The following is a 23,514-nucleotide window of genomic DNA, read 5'->3' as shown; positions in this document are numbered from 1 at the left end:
TAAAACAAGTGTAAATGATTTTCAATTAAAAAAATGTGACTTGCAAATTTTATAGGGTCCACAAAAATCAACCAATCAATCAACCAGTTTTCATTTTATAGCAGCTTTCGAAACAAAACCAATGCAGTTAACAAAGCTTTTCAAGCAGAAATGATCAATGTATATTAAATAATATAAAATATATAAATATAAGTAATAACTAAAACTAGAAAAGTAAAGTTCGTAGACAAACTTTATGGTGGCTTGAGAAAGTCTTGTCGTTTTAAAGATTAAATAATTGAAGCAGCTTTGAAGAAGTTTGAAACAGTTAGCTTAGATAAGAACATACGTGTTAGCATGTTTCTATTATCGATTGACATGTTTCTTGCTAGGTGGTTGATAGGGTGTTCTGAGCGGTTGCTATGGTGTTGCTATATGGTTGCTAAGGTGTTCTGAATGGTTGCTAAGTTGTAATTGCTAGGGTGTTCAATGTGGTTGCTAAGGTGTTGCTAGGGTGTGCTGAGTGGTTGCTTAGGCGTTGTTAGGTGGTTGCTAAGGTGTTGATAGGCGGTTGATAGGGTGTTGCTAGATGGTTGCTAAGGTGTTGCTGAGGCATTGCTGGGTGGTTGCTAAGGTGTTGCTATGCTGTTGCTAAGGTGTTCTTGGTCGTTGCTAAGGTGTTGCTAGGTGGTTGCTAGGGTGTTCTGAGTGCTTGCTAGGCAGTTGCATGTTTCTAGTTCAACTAGCATGTTGTTAGCATAAATTAGCATGTTGCTAGTATGTTAGTATGAATTAGCATGTTTGCTAGTATGATTAGTATGTTTGTTAAGATGTTTTTAGTATGGATTGGTATAGTTAAAATGCTTCTAGTATGATTAGTATGCTAGTACGTTGTTAGTATGTTTCTAGCTTGGATTAGTATATTGTATGTTTGTTAGGATGTTTCTAGTATGATAGGTATGTTGTTAATACATCCAATGTAAAGTCAATGGCAGTTTTTTACAATGGAAGTCTACAAGGGATAGTTGCTGGGGTGCCATAAGTGGTTGCTAGGGTGCGGCTAGTAAGTTGAAAGGTCATCAGTGATTGGCAGATTGGTAGTCTGAGTTAAATGAGCCCAACCTAAAAGCCTAAAAGGCTGTTTCTCAATTCCAAGAACGCAGAGAACGGACATGCGTTCTTGTGATGTCTTGCCAAGTCAACTCGCAAGAACAACCTCGGGAGACTGCGAGAACAGAGAAAGCTACCTCTGAGAATTGAGATGCTACGTTCTTCCTGATGGTCACATGACCTTCACATGTTTTTATTGGTAAATTATTTAAACATTACAGCATTCATGCAATGATTTATCGTTTTTTCCTTTTAAAAACATATACTATGCATAAAAACATTATAAATATACCATGCACAATATAAATAAAACAGATTTTAGTACAAATTTCAGCAAATAAACACCCTTAATGTGTTTATTCCTTTATTAAGATGTCCAAGGTAATGTTTACTTTTACCGTTTCATTTAGGGAAACTCCTGAGATAAATCAGTTATATCTCTGAACTTTGATAATAATCTATATAAAATGCTGCGCTTCCGACCTCTAGTTGCAATGACTTCTGGGACTTCTAGAGTAAATTCGCTGCTCAAGTCTGCATCGGTGCGTCCTCGATATCAAGAACACATCCGGGAAGTTTCACGCATTCTCTGTTCTTGCGGTCTTGTGTATTAGAACTGAACTTTGGCATCTGATGATGACGTTAGATGAGAACATGAGGACGCAAGATCTCTGAAGAACGCATATTGAGAAGCAGCCTAAGTCTGTATGTCTGCCACAAAGTTATGAGGTCACAAAGTTTGGTCAGTTTCTCAAGCCACCATAACTAAAGCATAACTAAAAAAAACAACCTATAAACAGACATCAACAATAAATAGAGTGAAAATACATAATGAAGGAATAAGATTAAAATGTAGAAGAAGAATGCTTTAACAAGACTGGCAAGATTTATTTTTAATACTTGTTTACTTTAATACTTGTAACTTACCCAGATTATTCCAGTTGATTCTTTTGCACCCAATGCTTACCACTCGCCTCAGTTCCTGCACCTGATCAGCCATTAGTAAGAATTCTGCGTCATTTAGATTATCCATTAACGAATGGTAACGCTTGACTAATTTCTTCAGTCCATTTATATACCTGCATGCAAAACATTCAGATTACATGAATGAGGTAGTAAAAAGCACCATTTTGGTAATGGAGAATTAGTAAATTAATTTAGAAATTAATTAACGTTGTAGTTAACACAAATTTATCCTACCTAAGAAAGACCTCTTCCTGCAGAGCAACATTTTGCATCTCATCTGATAATTCAATGCCTATACGGTCCAGACATTTGGCCTCAGATATGATTTCTTGCAGTTCAGGAGGAAAACTAACAGAAAAGCGCACATCCCTTTCCAAACCCCCCTCCGAGCCCTAAGCATGAGTATATTGAAACATAATAACATCACTGTCATTGCAAAGAAATGATTTAAGCATCAGGTTGCTTTCAAATAAAAGAAATCAAGCTCTAAACAAGCTCTATAGTTAACATTTTCTAGTCCTAGCATTTCCATGTCACTGCAACGTACAGTTCGATGATGTGTGGAGTCTTCACATACAGTCCCAGCACTGTTGACCATGACCAGCAAGCTTTTCCTCATGAGAATAGGCAGAGTCTGATTAGCATCTGCTTTCCATTTGTTATAGAGATCCACCTCATATTGCCTCATCCGTGAAGCCACCTCTATAAATTTGGATTCCACCTATACATCGGGGGAAAAAAGGACATTTTTATTGATACACATATAAATATTGGAAAGTGAAAGTGTAGATGTATGCAAATATATTTTGTATGTATGTATGTATGTATGTGTAGGACTGTGCATAATACACATTTTCAAAATAGTTTGCCTCAAGAACTCTTCACTCTGAATAGAAAGCCCTGAATAATTACAATGGTTTTTGGTTAACCTGACCCTGATCAGAAGAGGTTTTCGAAGACATTTACATAAAGACTAAACTTACAGTGTTTTTACATATTGCATTCAAAAACTGGTAAATGGTGTAAAGAGAATGAACTCAAATATGCACCCTTTTCAACTTGTATTGCTTACATATATATGCAATAGGGGTGTGTTGGAACATAAAAATAAGGGTTTATACAATGCTTTTGATACAATGGTGGTTGGCAGTGACTTGAATGTAAATGTAATGCTATGTGACCTTGTTTACAAGACTTTTCACTGATGTGGTTGAAATACTGATTGAGAGATTAGATGATACATGATTTGTTCGTTCATGTTTGTCTCCTGCTTTTACAAGTAAGAAGTATGGAATGTTTGTATTCATTTGACTCCTCTGTTACTGTTTGAACTAAGATGTTTACAGCAATCTGATAAACCAAATCTAAAAGCATCTAAACAACATGTGTGGGGTTCGAATGTCCTGATAAAATGGACTGGGTTTGAAAATGTCATTTTGTTTCTTTTTAAAAGTAATAATTCTTGAAATTTTTGGATAGGAGGTTTAATTCATGGATCAGCTGAAACAGCATAACCTAAAAAAAAATAGATATTGAAGTTTTAGTATTGATTAATTGAAAGGAATATATTTAAACAATTGTAAAAGAAATATAAAAGACTTTTTAACTAGATTCAAATTAAGTTTAAAACAGTGTGCTGTTTTTGACCCCCTCATCAAAACACTGTTTGAATGGGCGTGGCCAATTGTAGACTCCAAAATAAACACCTTCTGCGATGATTGGCCAAAGATTTTGCATATTACCAGGCCTAAACAGGCAGTAAAGAAGAAGTAGCCATCAATCTTCCACCCTATTACACCCTTTTCCACCCTATTACATCATAGAGTAGAACATTTCAAAACCTGTCACTTTCGGCAAACTGACACTTGATTTTAGAGGAATAACAAAGTTCTGAATCTTACAGAATGTTTTTATAGTACTATTATGTCAAATTTACAATGCTTAGCATAAAGGAGTCCACCCCATTTTGAAAATATTTTTTTTTATCAATTTCTCAGTAAATGTGGGTAATATATACTGGTGCATTTGAACAGATTTGAAACAGATTTATTAAACAAATACATCTATTTAGATTTAAAAAACGATAATACATTTAAATTCATGCAAAATATTGCAAAAATATTGCAAAAAAATAGCTATTTTTGAATATTCTATTTAATATTTTTCTGCAACATAAATTTGGACTACTAATTTTTGAACCATTATTGTAGGTTATTTTGTTAGATTAACTCTAGATTTGGCTTCAGTACTGACTAATCTAATGTATATGCACTAACATAATATTGTAAAGCATCCTAATAGTATATTAAATGTGAGATTTGAGGGGTGTGTACTCATTTATGCTAAGCACTGTATTAAAGAATCAGTAGAATTTTGGTTTCTCAGTTCATGACCCTTTAATACAGATTAATCTCAGTAATGACCTCTTTTGACTATCACCACTAGACCCAACCCCATTGACATTTTACACATTAATCTTATGTTAAAGAACAAATTAAATCAAAACTAACCGTTTGATTTTATTAGCTTATGATTGTGGTGAACAATTTGTCAGTGCAAGTTATTAAGAAACAAAATGGTTTGCCCTTGTAATCTAAAATTAAAAACTTACAGCTTTCCCTTCTTGATTGTTCATCAAATCACGATCCTCCCTGAAGCGTTTCATGGGATATCTCATGCGGTCTAGCAAGAAACGCTGCCAAATAATAGCTCCTGCCATTGGAGGATGGTTCTTACTCAGAGGTGGATTATCCTTGAACTTCACAAATATGTCATTTATAAGGACCATCTATGCAGGAACAACAACAAAAACACATCAGAACAACAATAAAAGAAACATTTAACAGTTGTGTTCTTCAAAGTTTTATTAAGCAGATCCTCAGGAACCTCTTTGCAGTACTGAGCAAGAATATCGCTGAACTTCTTCATCAGCTGATCGTTGATGGCATCTCTGCAGCGGATGTTCTTGAATTTCAGCAGCAGATCAAAGGCTGCAGATGAGGAGCGCAGCGTTTTGAAGGAGTGATCAATGAAAGTGATGGCCTCTCTTTCAATGACCTAAGCGAGAGCAGTTAATACATTAAAATAAAAGCTACATTGTCAATTTCCAATTACTTAGCAATTGTCACAGATTTATACCTGGACTTCATTGTTAAATTCCTGCATGACCATTTTCCAGCTGGTCATTTTGCGGTTGTCAAAAGGATCAAAGGTAAGTTCCTCAATGGGCTTGACCAGGGAGTTCACACAGTGTAAAACATCATCGATTCGCTTAGGATCACCAGTCACTGCTTTTAACTCTGGTCCAAAGATAATGTAGAACTCGTCCAGAGTCTGTCGGTGAATATTCGTTTGTGAGATGGTTATTGTATGTGAGGACTATAAAATGGAAAGTTCTGAAATGAAACATAATTAATCTAATTTAGCTAACCTGCAAGACGGAATATAAGTCCTGACAGATCGAAGCCATATAGTCTGTCTTTTCGAAGAGCTTTCTGCGATTAAATTCCCAGCGGGGATCACGTTCTGAATTCTCAATCCGTGCACGGACCTCAAAATAACAGGCCTTCCATATATCTAAGATTCGCTTTCCATCCTGAGCCTTGGCTTTGGCCACCACCCTCTTCTCTCTGCATAATATCAAAGAACGTTATTACAATCTTTACAAATGAACATTGCATGTTTTATATTTTTTAGTAAGTGGATCTTTTAAATGTAATCATGCTGCATTTCAATTCGCCCACTATGGGCTCTATTTTAACAATATGGGCGCAAAGTCTAAAGCACATGGTGCAAAAGCATCTGGGGGCATGTCCGAATCTGAATGTCACTGCTGGTTGTGGTTTGAGATACAGATTTTACATACTCACTTAAACAGAACACGGACATTCACAACTCTGGCAACCCGTTCAGACAGTTCCCAGGCAATGCGTTCCATTAAAGCTTCCATGCGCTCATCTGTGTTGTAACACCTAGACAATATCCATATCATGCGCAGCCCATTTATCAGTTCAGGAATAGTTTCCAAGACCACTTTAAAATCCACTCCTGTGACAAGGTTCTGTAAATAAAAAAAACATTCATGAAAAATACGATAGTTTTGAGCTTGCTGCTCTAGTTTGATGTCATCAGTCAATTCTGTTATTATTTTCTCATTCTAATATCATAAAAAAAAGAAAGAAAACATACAGGTTCAACTTCTGAATGACATGGTCAAGTAATGCGGATAAACAAATAAAGATTTTTGTTTTGTGCTGCTTTGTTGTACTTGAAGCTGTGTCTTAAATTGAAACTATTACTCCTTAAAATGAAGGTCCCTTTAAGGCAAGTCATTTCACTCAGCGGCCATCTTTTAAATGCCTCAGAAAGTATGCTTGAGCATTCTGTTTGAATGGAAAAACATAAAATTTGCCAAAATTGCTTGACAAGCTTCCGATTTAATCTTATTTTAGGAAGCACCAATCAAATTAAACAACTGTCTTTTTGGTTTCATTTCTAAACGTTCAAATCACACAAAATCTGCAGAAACTCTGGCCCGAGTCCCTCCCCCTGAGAATCATCAGTCTATAGCAATCGCTGACTGGCTTCATTCGTCATATTGACATTACACATTTCCCCATTCAAAATTATACGAGTGAAATGTCTTGTGTATTCTATAGTCTTTGTTAAAATTGAGGTGACATGTTCACTTTCTACTGAAAAATGTTTACACCACTTGATAAGTGAACCTAACATATTATTTTTAAAAGTTCCCAATGATAACTCCTCACCCTGAAGTGTCTCTCCACGGTGGTAAGGAATTGCACATTACTGACAGACTCATCGTAGTATTTTCTAAGCTCAGCTGTGGTCTTTTCCAGTTCCTGCATTATGAATGAATCGGCACGGGTCATCACTTCCAAAATCTTCTTCACTGCTTGCAGATTCAGTTGCTCAATCAAACTACTAAAGACAGCAACACGTTCACGCCAGAACTCAATTTCTGCCAAAGGACCAGGTCCCTTCAGTAATGAAAGAAAAAAACAGATGATTTAGGCTTTTTTTACTGATCTACTCATTTAAAAATCATACTTTTATGACAACATTTCATCTAAATTTAACAAACCTGTGGTTTCTTCCTTTTTTGCTCTTCAATGACAATTGTGATTTGTGTGTGCCAATTCATCACACACTGCTCAAGTTTATCCACCATCACAGAATTTGACAGGAACACCTCCACTTCACCCTCCAAATCTATTTCTGGCATGTGTAATTTAAATTCACCTGTAACACAGAGATAAAAAGTGTAGTAAACACTGATCATTATAGATAGATCAGTGGTAATAAGTAGATGTTGCATGCTGTGCTGTATAAGAAAATGTATAAGAAAATCCCACAGCAAAATCCACAGTTTCAGGAATCTGTAGTTTCAATTCACAAATTAGTCAAGCTTACCTACAGTTAAAGTCAGAATTATTAACCCTCCTAAATTATAAGCCCCCTGTATATTTTTCCCCAATTCCTATTTAAAGGGTAGCACGGTGGCTCAGTGGTTAGCACTGTTACCTCACAGCAAAAAAGTCGCTGGTTTGAGTCCTGGCTGTGGACCAGGAGGCATTTCTGTGTGGAGTTTGCATGTTCTGACTGTGTTCACGTGGGTTTCCTCTAGGTGCTCCGGTTACCCCCACAGTCCAAAGAATTTGGCCGTAGTGTATGTGTGTGAATGGGTGTCTCCCAGTACTGGGTTGTGGCTAGAAGGGCAGCCGCTGCATAAAATAAATGCCACAATAATTGGTCTTCATTCCGCTGTGGCGACCTCTGATAAATCAGAGACTATTATTGCTTAAGGGGGCTAATAAAGGGTTTGACCTTAAATGTTTGTTTTTTTTTTTTTTAATAAAACTGCTTTCATTCTAGCTGAAATAAAGCAAATAAGACTTTCTCCAGAAGAATAAAATATAGGATATACTGTAAAAAATTCCTTTTTCTGTTAATCATAATTTGTGAAATATTTTGAAAAGAAAAAGAAAAAAAAAAAAAAAATCACAGGAGGGCTAATAATTTTGACTTAAAATATGTAGAACTGCATCTTTGAACACCCCGTCAATAAACATCTGCACATTTTAAATCAATTCTTTGCGCTGCCACCAACACTTCTTCCAGTTACATTCAGGTGAATCTTATCCTCCCTTTCATCTTTCCTTTATTGTGTGCACCCAGCTTTTTTATTTATGGATGAAAACAGAGAAACAGACACTTGATGCTACACATTAACTTCTTTTCTAGATGGTATCTGCACGCCCTTCTCCAGGCCAGCTCATGTTACCCATGTAACCCCTGGTTATGATGCCCTTCAGCAGAGAGAAACTGGTACAAATTAAAAACCTCCATCTGACCTGGGTATGCATCAGTGTCTCCTCTTACATCTTTACAGAGACTGCATTACTGTCAGTTGTTGGTAGATAAAAACTAGGAAAAGAAAGATCTTAAATCTAAAAAAAAAAAGTTAAATTAGATGAAATTAATTAGTAACCATGAAAACTAATGAGTGGCAGGAAAAGGGAACAAAAAACTACTGTAGGGCAAATGAAACTGGATCCAAAAAATACAAAAAGAAAACAAAAACAAGACAGCACTGTCAACACTGATTAAAATAACATTTTAAATGGTTCTTGAGTACAACATCAACATATAAGAATGATTTCTCAAGTATCGTGTGACACTAAAGATTGCTGTAATGGCTGCTGAAAAATGTACAGCAGCTTGGCCACGGAACAAGTTCTATTTTAATATAAATTAAAATATAAATTAACATTTCCCTTTCTTAATCTTATTTCTGATCAAGTCAATAAATATTTGCAGAGCACAAGAGACTTCTTTTAAATATAAATATTCCTATTAAAATTGACACCAGCATACCTTCCAGCTGCTGTAGAGTTTGGTCTATGACCTGTAAGAATTTATGTGTGCTGTGGAGAAGATCATCTCGGACCTCAAAAGACCCACGGGACTCTACAGGCTGCTGCTTTTCACCTCCTGTTGTTTTGCTTATGTCATTGTCTTCAGAGCCAGCAACACTATGATAGCCACCATCAGTGAGTCTTTGCTGGTTCGCTGAAAGTCGAGGGATATACACCTGTGAACATAGTGTAAGTTGATTCATTAAGAAATATAGTTTTAAAGCATAATTATTTGAAACAAATTTATACGGAGGTGAGTGACACACACATGGTTGAGAAGTCCACTAAGCATCATCAAGGGGTGGTCATTCATCATGCCAAACTCAATAAGTCTGGGCATTAAATTATTAGCCTCCTTTATGTCCACTGGTTCAGTGATGGTTTCTGTATAAGATAAACAGCAGACCAGACAGTTACAGATAGTACAAAATAATAACGGACACATTTTGGAAATGCTTCATCTACCTTTAGTGTTCCTCAGGAAGTAAAGGACATTGTATTTCTCAAACCTCTCTGGTATAATGTTCACTTCCACGTGAAGCTCGACGTGATACTCAACCTGGATCTCAAACTTGAGAAAGGAATGATAAAATCAAAATTTGTCAGAGAATCATCATTAATGCTTTAGAATAAAGTCTTGTTTGTTAACATCAGTTAACCCTTTATAGGGCACTCATTGAAACATTCATTGGAAAAACCCTGGAGTGTTACTGGGAGCTATTAAAAGCCTTTTAAATGTTTATAACTAAAAAATGGTTCCTTCACCAGAGTTAATGCATTAAAATGAACAGCATGTAGTAACCTAATCAATAGGAATTCATCATTAATTAATAAGAGGTCATGGTTAACATGGATGCACACAGAACAACATGTAACTGGATTAACTTCTTTAGTGATAATGGCACAAAATTCCAATGAACCAATTAGATTTAGGGATATGTTTATAGTTCTACACGGGGAGATGGGGGGCGGGGGAGATCCGTCCCCCTCACTTTTAGAGACAGACCATTTAGAAACAGGTGATTAATAACTATATAAAGGTATGATTTCATATAGCCGTCCTCCCCACTTTTAAAATGTCCGCTACGCCCCTAATGTTGACTGTTAAAGTTGTAAAAACTGATGTTAACAAGTATGACTTTTGATTTTGTAGTAGTAAATGTAGAAATTATCAGATCATGAACAAAAATCGTTTAATAATCAGATTAAATATAAACAATAACTTTAAGACTGCATTTCATTAATTATCATCTAACTGTACTGGTCACTTACATTGCGAAGTGGTTTATCCCCATTTTCTGTAGTCTCTGACAGGCCCTCCACAGCAAGATTCTGACTTTGAGAGTCTTCTAGGTTTGACGACTCCTGGCTTTTTCTTTTTTGGCCTTTTCTTTTCTCTTTAGTCATGTGTGGTGAATAGAAAAAAATGAGAAACTTGTACTGTATATTCAGAGAAGTTAAAATATTGATCATATGAACCATTACTGAAGCAAACTCACTGTCAGCAGGGGTTTTCTCTCTGTTTGAGAGGAGTGTCCCTTCAGAGGAAGCAGATGGACTTCTTTCTGGGTCATTCTCCTCACCTTCTACTGGATCTTGAGGTATATGGAATGGCTTGGTGCTATTTGCTATTGAACATGAAACACCCTTTTAAGACACCTTATAAGATATATTATACACTCACTGGCCACTTTATTAGGTACACCTATTCAACTGCTCGTTAATGCATATTTCTAATCAGCCAGTCACATGGCAGAAACTGAATGCATTAAGGCATGTAGACATGGCCAAGACTCAGCAGTTGCTGCAGTTTAAACAGAGCATCAGAACGGAGAAGAAAGAAGATTTAAGTGACATGGTTGTTGGTGCCAGACAGGCTGGTCTGAGTATTTCAGAAACTGCTGATCTACTGGGATTTTCACACACAACCATCTCTAGGGTTTACAGAAAATAGTCAGAAAAAGAGAAAATATCCAGTGGCAGTTCTGTGGGTGCAAATGCCTTGTTGATGACAGAGGTCAGAGGAGAATGGCCAGACTGGTTCGTGATTATAGAAAAGAAAGAGTAACTCAAATAACCACTCGTTACAACCGAGGTATGCAGAAGAGCATCTCTGAACGCACAAAACATGGAACCTACAGGCAAATGGGATATAAGACCACAGCAGAAGACCACACCGAGTGCCACTCCTGTCAGCTAAGAACAGGAAACTGAGGCTACAATTCGCACAGACTCAGCAAAATTGGTCTGATGAGTCTTGAGGGTAGGGTCCGAATTTGGCATCAACAACATGAAAGCATGGATTTATTCTTCCTTGTATCAACATTTCAGGCTGGTGGTGGTGTAATGGTGTGGGGGATATTTTCTTGGCACACTTTCGGCTCATTAGTACCAATTGAGCATTGTATCAACGCCACAGCCTACCTGAGTATTGTTACTGACCATGTCCATCCCTTTATGACCACAGTGTACCCATCTTCTGATGGCTAATTTCAGCAAGATAACACACCACGTCATAAAGCGTGAATCATTTCAGACTGGTTTCATGAACATGACAATGAGTTCACTGTACTCAAATGGCCTCCACAGTCACCAGTTCTCAATCCAAAAGAGCACCTTTGGGATGTGGTGAAACAGGAGATTCGCATCACGGATATGCAGCCGACAAAACTGCAGCAACTGCATGATACAAAATCTCTAAGGAATATTTCCAGCACCTTCTTGAATTTATGCCATGAAGGATTAGAGCCAATACTGTGTAGTAAGGTGTAGCTATAAAAGTGACCGGTGAGTGTATTATCTCAGTGGGGAAATTTTTGAGTAACGTTACTGAACTTCACACTGCACGAGTAAGCAGAAACTATTCGTTAACTAATATTAATGTTAAGCGGGAAGTTACCTGCAGGAATTTCAACTTCAATCTCTTCTTCTCTTACATTCTTGAAGAAAAAAAGCGCTAAAGGTACCTCTTCCTCCGTGACAACGTTTAAAAAGTGTTTGATTTTCTGCTCTTCCTTTCCATCACCGCGGCTGAGCAACTCATCAAAGCAGCCTGAATCAGGCAAATCATACATCACACACACTGCGTTTTTAATCCACTCCACTCGAGAGTCGTCGTGAGCCATGCTTACTATTTTCGAGAGGAATAACTATATTGTAACGTTTGTAGTTTGAATTAAAAAATATTTAGACCGTCATTTCTGAAACTGACACCACGCACTGGTTTTAGTTGACGTTGCTATAACAACAGCGGGTCATACCAGTCTATGGGGTCACATGCGTGCACTGTTGTGTGGTTGCCAGATCACCATCGCGACAAATCCCTTTATACAGTCTATGGGCAAATCAAAGAAAAGATTGAAACGCGCTGTACAAAACGTTTTATAAATGTGTTTTAAACGTTATGCTCCGCTAAACTAGTGGTTTTGTTTAAAAAACAGATTTCTCACTGTTAGCCATGTATTCCTTCAATTTGTTTTTTTTCCACAGTGAAGTGAAAAGTCAGGTCTTATCAGTCAAATCAGTGTACAAAGTCAGTGCTTATTTGCACACATATCGTCACTTTGGAATTATAAGGTTCTACCTGCGTTCTGAATGATTGTGAGATATTGAGCTTCAAAATTTTTGCATTCCACATAGCAAACAATATGTGAAACCTTTGATTTTTAAATAAAAACGTCTTAAAATGTAAACAACTTATTAAAAAAAACATGCTATAATGTAAATAAGTTGTCACTTCATAAGAATATGTGAATAACTCAATTTTTGACAAAAATGTCAGATAGAACCGTATAATTCTAAGGTGACAATTTATTAAACTTGTAAGAGCTTGAATATTATTTGTCGTGTATTTTATAGCCATTATAGATAACTAAATTATCCAACAATAGATTAAAAGAAAGAGCAAACAATACTTGAATTAGTCATTTTGTAACCAAAGCTCCAGAAAGTGTTCTGTTTGAGACGTTCATCTGTTCTCGTATTAACTGAAATGCCAGGCCTGCTGGGTCTTGGGGGTTTGAAAGTCCCACCCCTCACTGGCAAAGTCCAGAATTTGACCTCTATATGAGCTCATTTGTCCCATCTCTGTCTGATATGTCATCATAAATTGTGAAAATTATAGACAGAAGAAGGCTTTAAGACAAATTTAATTTTTAATTCTTAAAGTGGCCAAGTTCTGACTGAGGAAAGTTGAATGAGCAGGCCAGTTTTTATTTGCCCATAGGCTACAGTTTTTACTTTAAAACAACTTTTACCAAATTCAGATTTTTCTTTAAATGATGGATGATAATAAATTTGTATTTAAAAATAAGTTTTTTATATATATATATATATATATATATATATATTTCTTTATTCATTTGTTTTAAATGCTAATCATATAAGAATATTTTAAAAACTGGATGAACTTAGTTTAAATCCAAATTTGTAAATAAATCCTTTGTGGTAAAATAGTATGGTAAGCACTTTGAAAAAAATTGTAGGAAATATTTTTGGTGCATCAAAAAGAGTGGTTATGATCACCATCCGATAAGCTGATCCAGCAAACATTAGAAATATAGAAAAATGAGAAATAATAGAAAATTAGGCGAATAACTGCAAAAAGAGACACTTTTTCAGGAAAAACAACCACCTTTCAATAGGCTGGCTACGAGCCTAAATGCTGTTCATACATTAGGGCTCCTCTGTCATTGCACCCAATACATAAAGCCCCAAAAAGGAGCCTTCACAGATGTACAAACAAGACATTGTTCTGATAAATGAAATGGGTGTCATTTTACATTTGTTTAATTGCACATTATAAAAGCAAACACAGAAAGAATGACAGAGTAAAGCCAAAAGTGACAAACATGACGTATTTACAATGGACATTTATTTATACGTATGTATATGTACACATACAGATAATATAGTGCTGTTTGAAGCAGCAAATATTTAATCATGTAAAAGTTAAACATTTTATATTGATAATGGACAAGGATAATCAAATCTGAATACAGGAAGAAACCTCCTTGATGTCTATGGCTGTTATAGCACTGAAAATAAAAATATTAAGAATTATTATTTTCTTAATCTATATAGAATTTTTAGCACAAAAATAACAAAATCAAAGAATACACATGCCAATCCAATCCTGAATTACCCCAAAAAGTGCACATTTTGTATCTCTCCATAGTCAAAAATAGATGCATTAAAAATGCATGCAAAAATCTCATCTGTAAGAGTCCAAGACATCAAAAGGGTTTGTCAGATACATGGGTTTGTTCTGTAACTAACAAAAGAAAATCCACACACTTAACAAAACCTGACACCATTACACACATTTTCCCTGCTGACAAACAGAATCAAGAAGTTTGATGATCACTAGCAGTAAAACATGTTTTCCCGGTACACTTTAATCTACATTTGGCACCAATTTATCTAATGTATAGTTAAATTATGCTTAGTCCAACAAGAATCTGTGTAAAACGTTACAGTTATTGCCACAGAATGAGTATGTGTATATGTTGCCACTGAAAAATGAAATAATTATGACACAATGGTACCGTTTGTATGACACCCACCACAAAATAGCATCACAGATTTAGCTTGTACTGTATCACAATGAGTGATCTACGAGACTTTAGCCTACTTTCACGAAAGAACCTGAATCATTTTCAGGGAGTTTATTTTCTGAGAGTTTGAAAAAATGTGTTGACTCATTATCTTGCCTGCTAGCTTCTAGTAATTTCATGGTGCCTTTGTTGTTGTTGTCGTGGATGTGTCTTTGCCATTGTCATCATTGTTAAAGCTCAATGCCACAGCCACGATTATGCCAAGAAGCACTGCAGTTGCAACTGCTGCTATAACCACTTTATACTTGATATTTTCCCAGCGCTTCTTCTGTTTCACCTTTGTGGCGGTCTTTGAGAATGCTTTCCCCTGAAAAGTAATAACAAAACAAAAAGTTTTTTTTATATTACATTTTGCAGGATAAAACATTCCCCAACATTTTTTGAAAATAAAAACAAAACACCATTGAGCCTTCTCATCTAGCAAATAAGAGAGAAAAACCACGTGAGGCTTTGAAATGGACTTGACACTCATTTTGATTTCCTAAATGTGATTCTAGTTTTTGTTTGGACTAGACATTAACACCAACCACACAGTGGGAATCATAAATCATACTGTGCTCATATATTTGGCCAAAGGAGAGATGGTTGTGACTTGACCTGGCTTCTCCAAGTTTTATTTCTTTCTTTTTTATTTTTTTGTCATTGTTATCTTTGGCTCTCTCATTCATTAAAAGCCAGATTAAAAGACAAATAGTACTTAATATGATTACTGATTTAACTGCACTGACACGGTTGGCTAATTCAACGCAGTTCAAGTTTATTTGTTCAGTGCTTTTCACAATAATTATTGTTCCAAAATTACAATCAAATCAGAAACAAAGTTAAGGTTGGACAGTTCAGATAATCAAGTTAAGTTCAGTTAATCTTGAGTTATACAATTGTGTTGTCATCTTACGGAGTCTATGAAACATGGAATGTTTATAAGAAAGTGCCTGGGGCACATAGAGAGCAAAGAGTGTGTTTCCTGCAGGATACGAGCAACATTTTAAATTTAGTTGGATCATGATACTAAGATTTCCCACTTGACAGGTTCTGTTAAGTTGCCAGGTTTGGTTCTGATGTTATTGCTTTGTTCATTTAAATGCTGCTATCCTGTACACCAAATAAGCAGACCAAGAACCCAAAAAATGGGTCCCTGTCCATTTTCAAACAACGTGGTCCAAAAATATATATTTAAAAAAAAAACCAGTAGATTAACAGGACAGAATTCTCAAGAAAACCTGTTTTTTCTCATCACAGTCACACTGTTTTGGATGTCATGAAAGCCTAACAAAATAACCAAGAAAACCAAACTACAGGTGTGAACTTTGTAATTTGAACAGTTGTTGAACCAAACTGGATCAATACTGAACTGGCTTGAACTGAATAACAGCCTTGTGGTCTTCTGCAAAGCTGTGTAACTGCTGATAATGAAATTGTTTGTTTATCTATTTATTTTTCCACTCCAGTGGAATTTTAGTATGCAACCAACGTGAACTTGTTGCCTAACCACAAAGCACGTCTTGCGCAAACAGCCTGCCATACTATTACACAAGTTTTTGTTCATTTCAAAACAATAGGAAATAGCTTTCTAAAATTAACAAAGTAAACTAAACTCAGGATGCAAATTGTACACTTTTTTCCGTACACTCCACCTAGACACTATTAATAGACTCTAATTCGATATGTCCTTGCTTTGCCTAGAAACACTTGAAATTCCGGAAACCCAGTTTATAGTTTGAGTCCTCAGAGAGCCATATAATATGTGCACAGGAATACAAAATAAGCTAATGGGACAGCTCTTTTATGTGCTTAAATAGTTGGTGTTACATTTGCTTAATAGATTGTAAATAGACATAAAAAAAGAAGGTCTCATACAAAAGTTCTACCTTTACAAGTAGGTCGTCAGCCCTGTTCTCCAGGTCCTTGAGTTTTCCCGATCGCTCTTCAGCCTTGTTTAGGTTATCCAGCATGATACCTTTAACTTCCTCCACATCTTTTTGAGCCTCACTGAGGCGGCTATTCCCATTCTGCTGAGAACAGATGAAATGGCATATTGGAAAAGACAAAAGCACTGGCTAATAACAAATCATACATTGCCCTTAGTTCATACACTTTTTTTTAACAAAATGTTTTTTTCATGTAAGGGTTGTTAGAGTAGATGTCATTCAGTGTCCCACTAGATGAGTGGTTCTCAAAGAATCAACTAGGGCCTAAAAGTGTCTCAAGATGATTATAAAACACAAAGTGATCAAAAATAACTAAACATTCAAGTTATTTATTTACTTAGTTATTTTAATTTATTTCCTAAACTACTTTTTCTTCAGACAATCTTGACTAATAGACCCTTTTCACATTTCCGGGTTTCTCCGTAGCGGAAGACGTAATAGCTGGGTAAACTCAGAGCGCAGTGAACGGGAGAGTACAACAAAGATTTTTTTTTACAATCTTATTTGCTCAAATAATAAGAGAAAAACTCCAGGATGGTGTTATGAAGACTTTCAGAAAAAGGAAAATAATTGTGTGAGACTGATGACGGCAGCCAGAGGACAGAATGACATCAAATTTATTCTCAGCCCCATAGATGCTGCGTTACAAACACCCCGCATGAGCGGTAATTAGCTTTTTGTAATTTGACGCAAAGATGATATAATACATTCATAAATGCATATAAATATTCTTACGATTTAAAAAATAAAAGTCTAAATATTAAAAACTTTCAAAATATAAAGTACCTTGTCGACCAAGAAATATATATCAGTTTGTGTTTGTCCAAAAAAAAGGTCAGCAGCTGGACATAACCAAGCAAATATGTAACAAACTCCCATTGGATAATGACTGCATGGATGATAGGGTTTCAGCTAGAAACAAGCTATTTAACCCTAACTGATGCAGTGTCTTTTTATTTCTTGTAGGCACATACTGTGCTCATGGAAAGATGCTAATTTGTTTCTGAAGGGTCAAACAAGGATGATGCATCAAGCAAAGGAAACTTCGAAGGAGATTACAACATATTAATTAAAACGAAAGCGATAATGGGGAACCAACATCTCTGAGGAAGAAATATGGTCGGAAAAAAAACCCTGAACAATCGAGATGGGGAAATCACTTAAACAGGGTATATTCAGGAATCCTAAAAGTAATTTCAATACCTTTTTAAGACTTTTTCAAGAACTTCTCAGAATATTTTAAGACCTGATCGCCACTTCAAGTTCTAATCAATATCAAACCTTTAACTTAATAAACAGTTCTTAATAAACAGTTGTAGTTTAATAAATCAATGGAGCACAAACATGCAATAGAACTCAGATAAGCTCAGAAGAAACAAAGCTTGAAAGAATAAATTAGGTGGTTGTTTTCAGCGACAGGCTTCAGCCACTGTTTAAACTCGTCTTTCTCCAACCAGGAGTATGCAAACTTACATTTTCCCATTTTGCCGTCTGTTTCGCGCTATGGTTTCGCTACATGTGAAGAGAGTCACATCACCGTTTGTCCCAAATTACGTGACATCACCAATTACTGTAAACAAATATGGACGACGCGACAGCACCTTTACCCATTTGAACGCAAAACACCTCAAATCTGACACCCCTTCGCGTGCACGCGCGTCCGCCGGCGCCTGCTGCTAAAGTCACAGCGGTTTATCATAAACCTTTTATCGATCATTTTCTTTGAAAATAATTGAGAGCAAGAAGGTACACTGAAGCCTTGTCAAATTGACAAGCAGCACCTGAATGTGTTAAAAAAGATTTAAACGCCAAATGGGACAAATTTATATCGCATTTTCAAAGTGAAACCTCCTCATATTCACTGATTAAAGGTTCAGTATTTATTACACGACGGTTCTCTTCTTTACATTTACGTTACAACACATTTAGCTCTGCCTTCTGGCCTGTTGTTGCATAATGACTTCAATTCCATTTATATTGTAATCATTGTATTTATTTATTTTATTCTGTTTAAGTGATTTATTTATTTTAGCCTCTTAGACCTGAAAGAATTTTTTTGAACACATTCAGGTGCTGCTTGTCATTTTGACAAGGCTTCGGTGTTCGTTCTTGCTGTCAATTGCGAAAGAAATGATCGATAAAAGGTTTATGATAAACTGCTGTGACTTTAACATCAAGCGCTGGCGGACGCGCGTACACGCGAAGGGGAGTCAGATTAGTCCGGGGAGTCAGATTTCGATACAACACCTGTTCAAGCGGTCACAAAAAAACGGCTGCAATTGAAGCCTGAGCATGCGCCGGACTGCACCATGGAGCCAGAGGCGGAGCCGCAGAATCTAGCTTCCAACCAAACGCTTGTTCGTCAAATGAACCACGCCCCCCAAACTTCTCATGTAACCGCCCTTTTCTGCACCATAACAAAGGCTCGCTAATATAAACACTTACATTTTAAAACACACAATAATATATTATTTATTATGAGGAAAATAATTATATTCATGCTTTATTGGAGTCAAACACTTTGCACAACACTTGAACAAAATTTAAGACCTCGTAAAAACGAGATTAAGACTTTTTAATACCTTTTAAAGGCCTTAATTTTCTCATAATGGATTTAGCAACTTTTACTATTTTTAAGACCCCGCAGACACCCAGTTAAATATCTGCTGAAATCAAATTGAGAAAAAAAAATCATCATGCATCAAGGAGATTACAACATACTATTAAAAATAGGAGCGATAATGGGGAAACAACATCTTTGAGGAACAAATGTGGTCAAAAAAAATCCTGAATGTTCGAGATGGGGAAATCAAAAAAAAAAAAAAAAACAAGAGTAATATTAACTCACAGCTGTTTAACAGTGAAAATAACAGCATTGCCAACTGCTCAATGTGAAGGGAGCCCAAGGGATTGGGACTAAACAGCTGTGTATCCATCAGAAAAGCACTTATCAATGAGGCTAATAAGAAAAACACCCCACACAAGAATTCTGTTTGCTAGGAAGCATAACGAATTGGACTCTAGAAAAATGGAAGACGATCATGTGGTGTGATGACTCCAGATTTACCCTGTTCCAGAATGATGAATGCATGAGGTTAAGAAGAGAGGTAGATAAAATGATGCACTCATCATGCATAGTGCCTACCATAAAAGCTTAGGATCTTGGTCAGCTCTAAGTTCAGCAATGTTATGCGCCCAAGAAATGAGGTCAGCTGACTACCTGAATATATTGAATGACCAGAGAATTCGATCAATGGATTTTTGTATTCCCTGATGGCACAAGCATATACCAAGATAACAATGCCAGAGTTCATTGAGCTCAGATTGTGAAAGAATGCTTCAGGGAGCATGAGGCATCACATGGATTGACCACCACAGAGTCCAGATCTTAACCACGTTGAGAATAGGATGTGCTGAAAAAGACTTTGCACGGTCATTTGCCTCTTAAATCATCGAAATATGATCTTGGCAAAACATTTATACAACTTTGGATGGGAATAAATGTTACGATATTGCAGAAGCATAATGAATGCCATGGCAAATCAATGCCGTAATCAAAGCTAATCGCAGTGCAATAAAATATTAGTGTGTGTGACTTTTTTTTTGGACCGGAAGTGTATATGTATTATAGTTGGATAACTGCAGAGAAGATATTTCTCATAGTTATTTTTGTTTTAGCCTAAACTAAATAAATTAAATTAAATTACATTTATTTAAAAGACACTGATACTGTAAAATACAAAAACATGACCAAATAAAAATCTAACTATTAATAAAAAAAATAAGAGCTACTGAATAATATTTAAACAACAGTAATAAATGTACATTTATATACTGATTTACACCAAGCTCCATCATATTTTGTCAGGTGGAAATAGTGAGAAAAATATGTATGTATATCCTCAAACTTAATCCAGTAAATCAGGAAAAACTGTAAATGTTTTGAAGTTTTTACTGTATATATTGCTGTAAGTCTGGTCGATTGGGGGTCAAAAAGGTAGAGAAGAACCACTGACTGTACAACATATTTAATGTGTGACAAATGCAACCAGTAAAGCATTATAAACAAAAAGTAGTGATGAAATCTTCCTGGACGCCTCCCATTATAACAGCCTTAAAAATTGTGTTTACAACAAGCATAAGGAATGGAACTCTGGAAAAGTGCCATGTTGCTTACAGCTTAACAAGGAACAGAGAGAGAGAGACAGAGAAATCTCTAAATGCTATTGCATCCAAACCCACAATGATGCCTTTGTGAAAACAGCATGACTGAGGGCCATGAAATAGGACTGCGACCTCCCTGACATTAGCAGTCTCTACAGCAGTAGACATGTCATCTGTATATCAGCTGAGTCGGACTGTTAATTCCTCTCTTTGTGCTCAGAAGGATGTAAGTGACTTTAGGTCAAGGTTTGGTTGACGGGAAACTGTCAGACAAAGATCAATGAAATTATTCATTTCACAGGAAACGCCACTTATTATTCATACCATCTCACATAATAGCCATTGACAATGGAACAGTGGTTCACAACTGGTGTGTCACAGCCTGAAATGGCTCATTAATCTGGTCTAATAGGACAATAAGGGAAAACTAAAAACCATGCTGAAAGGACATAACAATTCTAATGGCATATGAAATATTAAATTGCAACTAACCATATAATTGGGTACAAAATTAAGTCTAATATTGTTTGTTGTTGACGTTGTCTTCTCTCTTCTTTGGAGTGATATATTTTAACTGTAAATAATAATGGGTTATACAGCCACATGTTAATTTTTATAACAATTCTGTAACACTTTATAACAAGTTTGAATTAGTTAATGTATTTACTATTATGAACAAACAATGAACAGTACATTACAGTAGTTGTTCATGTTCGTTAACGTTAGTTAATGAAAATACAGTTGTTCTTTGTTAGTTTATGTTAACTAATGGCGCATTAACTAATATTTAAAAGCATGAATTTGGATTTACTTAAAGTTTTAGTAAATGTTAAACTATGAATAATAAATGATGTACATGTATTGTTTATTATCAGCTTATATCAGTAAATACATTAACTAATATTAACTACTAAAAACCTATTGCAAAGTGTGACCCATTTTTCTTTACATGTGTACAATGAATGAATAACAGAGTTAAAAGAATGAGGATTTTGTAACATGAGCATGAAATACATTATATGCAAAACTAAATTATATTAAGCAGAATTTCTTTTGTTTGGTTTATTTTGTAAAATACTGACAGCGTTTTTATTTTATTTTAAATTGTTTTAAATTTGTGTATAATACAAAAAAAAAAAAACATTTCCAGTACATTTCCAGACATGTGTAGTTTCAGTTTTTCATCACTCTGCATATGAACCAGGACTGCAGGATACACATCTCTTTTTACATCCTTTCTTTGCCTCCTTCCTTCCCTTCCTTCCCCTCTAGTTTTGACTGCTATAATGAATATGGAATTTCCTTGAGACAAGGCAAAATCCCCTTTTGTGTGTGTTTCAATAAACACCCGAGATAAACCAACAATAAAGGCTAAAGGCTACCTTTTGAATGACTTTTAAATGACTTTGAAAAGAAAAACAGTTTCAAATTCAGACACAAACCCATAAAGAACGATACTAGCAACTTATTATCCCATATCTCTAACAAAGCGAATTGAAAGCTACTATAGCGTGTCAAAACAGAAATCTTCACAAATTTCACTTTCATAATTATCGTTAAGCATGGCAGAACTGCACTTGTTTGTAACAACAATAAACAACGTCAAACCACCTTTATTCGGCGATTGCCTTAACTTTTTATTAGCTTCTTATCTAACCGTTTTTGTGTTCGTATAGATCCAGAAAACTTCCCTCTCATATGCAGGTTTAAGCTAAACATTTTGTTTTCTAAAACGTTTGCCCTCAAATGTCTTGATTTGTGAAGCTAACCTCAAAATGTCACCAGCAAAACGAAACAAACTTTAAAGCTTCAAAACAAAACAACTTACCATTGTTTTAATCTGTGGGTTTAATGCGCCAGAAACTGTCACCGAATATACTGCATCGGAAAGAGCACTAGCAGCTGATAAGAGAAAATAGTACAAGCTCGATATCTTAAAACTTCATGCGCAAAAAAAAACTTGCAGAGTTTTAATCTTCTGCGCTGACGCTGTCAGGAAGCGCCTCCCTTACTGGGTGGGATCGCACTCAGTGTTGCTAGATTGAGTGGTTTCCACCCAGTAGGGTATATGCGGTAAGGTCTAGATCGGATATGCGGCCGGCCGGAAGTGCGGTATGTACATTATTAAAGCAGCATTTTTATGACACTGTATAACAATAATTGATATTTTTACAGTACTGTGACGGTTGGGTTTAGGGTTGGGTGGGAGTAGGCGTTAAAAAATACAATTTATTGGGGAATTTAATAGATAACATAAATAATACTCGGTACAACTAATGTTTTTACGTTATTGTGACGGTTGGGTTTAGGGTTGGGTGGGAGTAGGCGTTAAAAAATACAATTTATTGGGGAATTTAATAGATAACATAAATAATACTCGGTACAACTAATGTTTTTACGTTACTGTGACGGTTGGGTTTAGGGTTGGGGTGGGAGTAGACGTTAATAAAATACAACAAATGTGAAATTAAATAAATAACAGAAATAATTCTCATTAACTTCCGGCCGCAAACGTATCCGATCTAGCAACGACCGGTATGCCAAGCTAGTGTTGTTCCCATACTGATAAACATCCGGTGACCGGTTATTGTGTTTTTTTATTTTATTATTTTTTTTTTATATACGACTCCTTTTACAGTATCGACATTGTAATGTAAATAAATTACAATTAGTTAAATAGACTGGCATTATTTAGTTGCTCAGCCATAAAATGAGACAAAAAGCTGTTTACTCGCGCGCACCTGTCAGAAAGGGCAGGCTAGCGCAGAAGCACCATTGAATATAATGGGGTAAAATAAATGCTCATATTATAAA

General features: G+C 35.8%; 2 protein-coding genes across 3 annotated transcripts in view; both read right to left on the bottom strand.

Moving 5' to 3' along the window:
• Positions 1-12,118, bottom strand: part of dnah10 (dynein axonemal heavy chain 10) — a 66,018-nt gene extending 53,900 nt beyond the window's left edge. The window contains exons 1-16 of the mRNA XM_056456787.1: positions 11,893-12,118; positions 10,493-10,621; positions 10,266-10,390; positions 9,459-9,564; positions 9,262-9,377; positions 8,953-9,169; positions 7,160-7,317; positions 6,825-7,055; positions 5,925-6,115; positions 5,486-5,684; positions 5,194-5,388; positions 4,942-5,112; positions 4,667-4,843; positions 2,603-2,776; positions 2,290-2,447; positions 2,017-2,168 (exon numbers count right to left, since the gene is read on the bottom strand). Of these exons, the coding sequence (XP_056312762.1) occupies positions 2,017-2,168; positions 2,290-2,447; positions 2,603-2,776; positions 4,667-4,843; positions 4,942-5,112; positions 5,194-5,388; positions 5,486-5,684; positions 5,925-6,115; positions 6,825-7,055; positions 7,160-7,317; positions 8,953-9,169; positions 9,262-9,377; positions 9,459-9,564; positions 10,266-10,390; positions 10,493-10,621; positions 11,893-12,118 (2,725 nt within the window). The remainder of the gene's footprint in view (positions 1-2,016; positions 2,169-2,289; positions 2,448-2,602; positions 2,777-4,666; positions 4,844-4,941; positions 5,113-5,193; positions 5,389-5,485; positions 5,685-5,924; positions 6,116-6,824; positions 7,056-7,159; positions 7,318-8,952; positions 9,170-9,261; positions 9,378-9,458; positions 9,565-10,265; positions 10,391-10,492; positions 10,622-11,892) is intronic.
• A 1,728-nt stretch (positions 12,119-13,846) lies between these two features.
• vamp5 (vesicle-associated membrane protein 5) lies at positions 13,847-22,697 on the bottom strand. Of its 2 annotated transcripts, none has more exons than XM_056457859.1 (3): positions 22,529-22,697; positions 16,477-16,620; positions 13,847-14,915 (listed from the first exon to the last, which is right to left on the bottom strand). In XM_056457859.1, exons 1-3 carry the CDS (start codon positions 22,529-22,531, stop codon positions 14,724-14,726), a joined length of 339 nt encoding a protein of 112 aa, XP_056313834.1. In that variant the 5' UTR covers positions 22,532-22,697; the 3' UTR covers positions 13,847-14,723. The 2 variants fall into 2 exon arrangements, with proteins under 2 accessions (XP_056313834.1, XP_056313835.1); XM_056457860.1 differs by having other exon boundaries at positions 16,477-16,617; positions 22,529-22,696.
• Positions 22,698-23,514: the final 817 nt, after the last annotated feature.

This window comes from Danio aesculapii, chromosome 5 (assembly GCF_903798145.1).
Source record: "Danio aesculapii chromosome 5, fDanAes4.1, whole genome shotgun sequence".
In the NCBI taxonomy this organism is placed as follows: Eukaryota; Metazoa; Chordata; class Actinopteri; order Cypriniformes; family Danionidae; genus Danio; species Danio aesculapii.
This window is presented reverse-complemented; position numbering and strand designations above follow the sequence as displayed.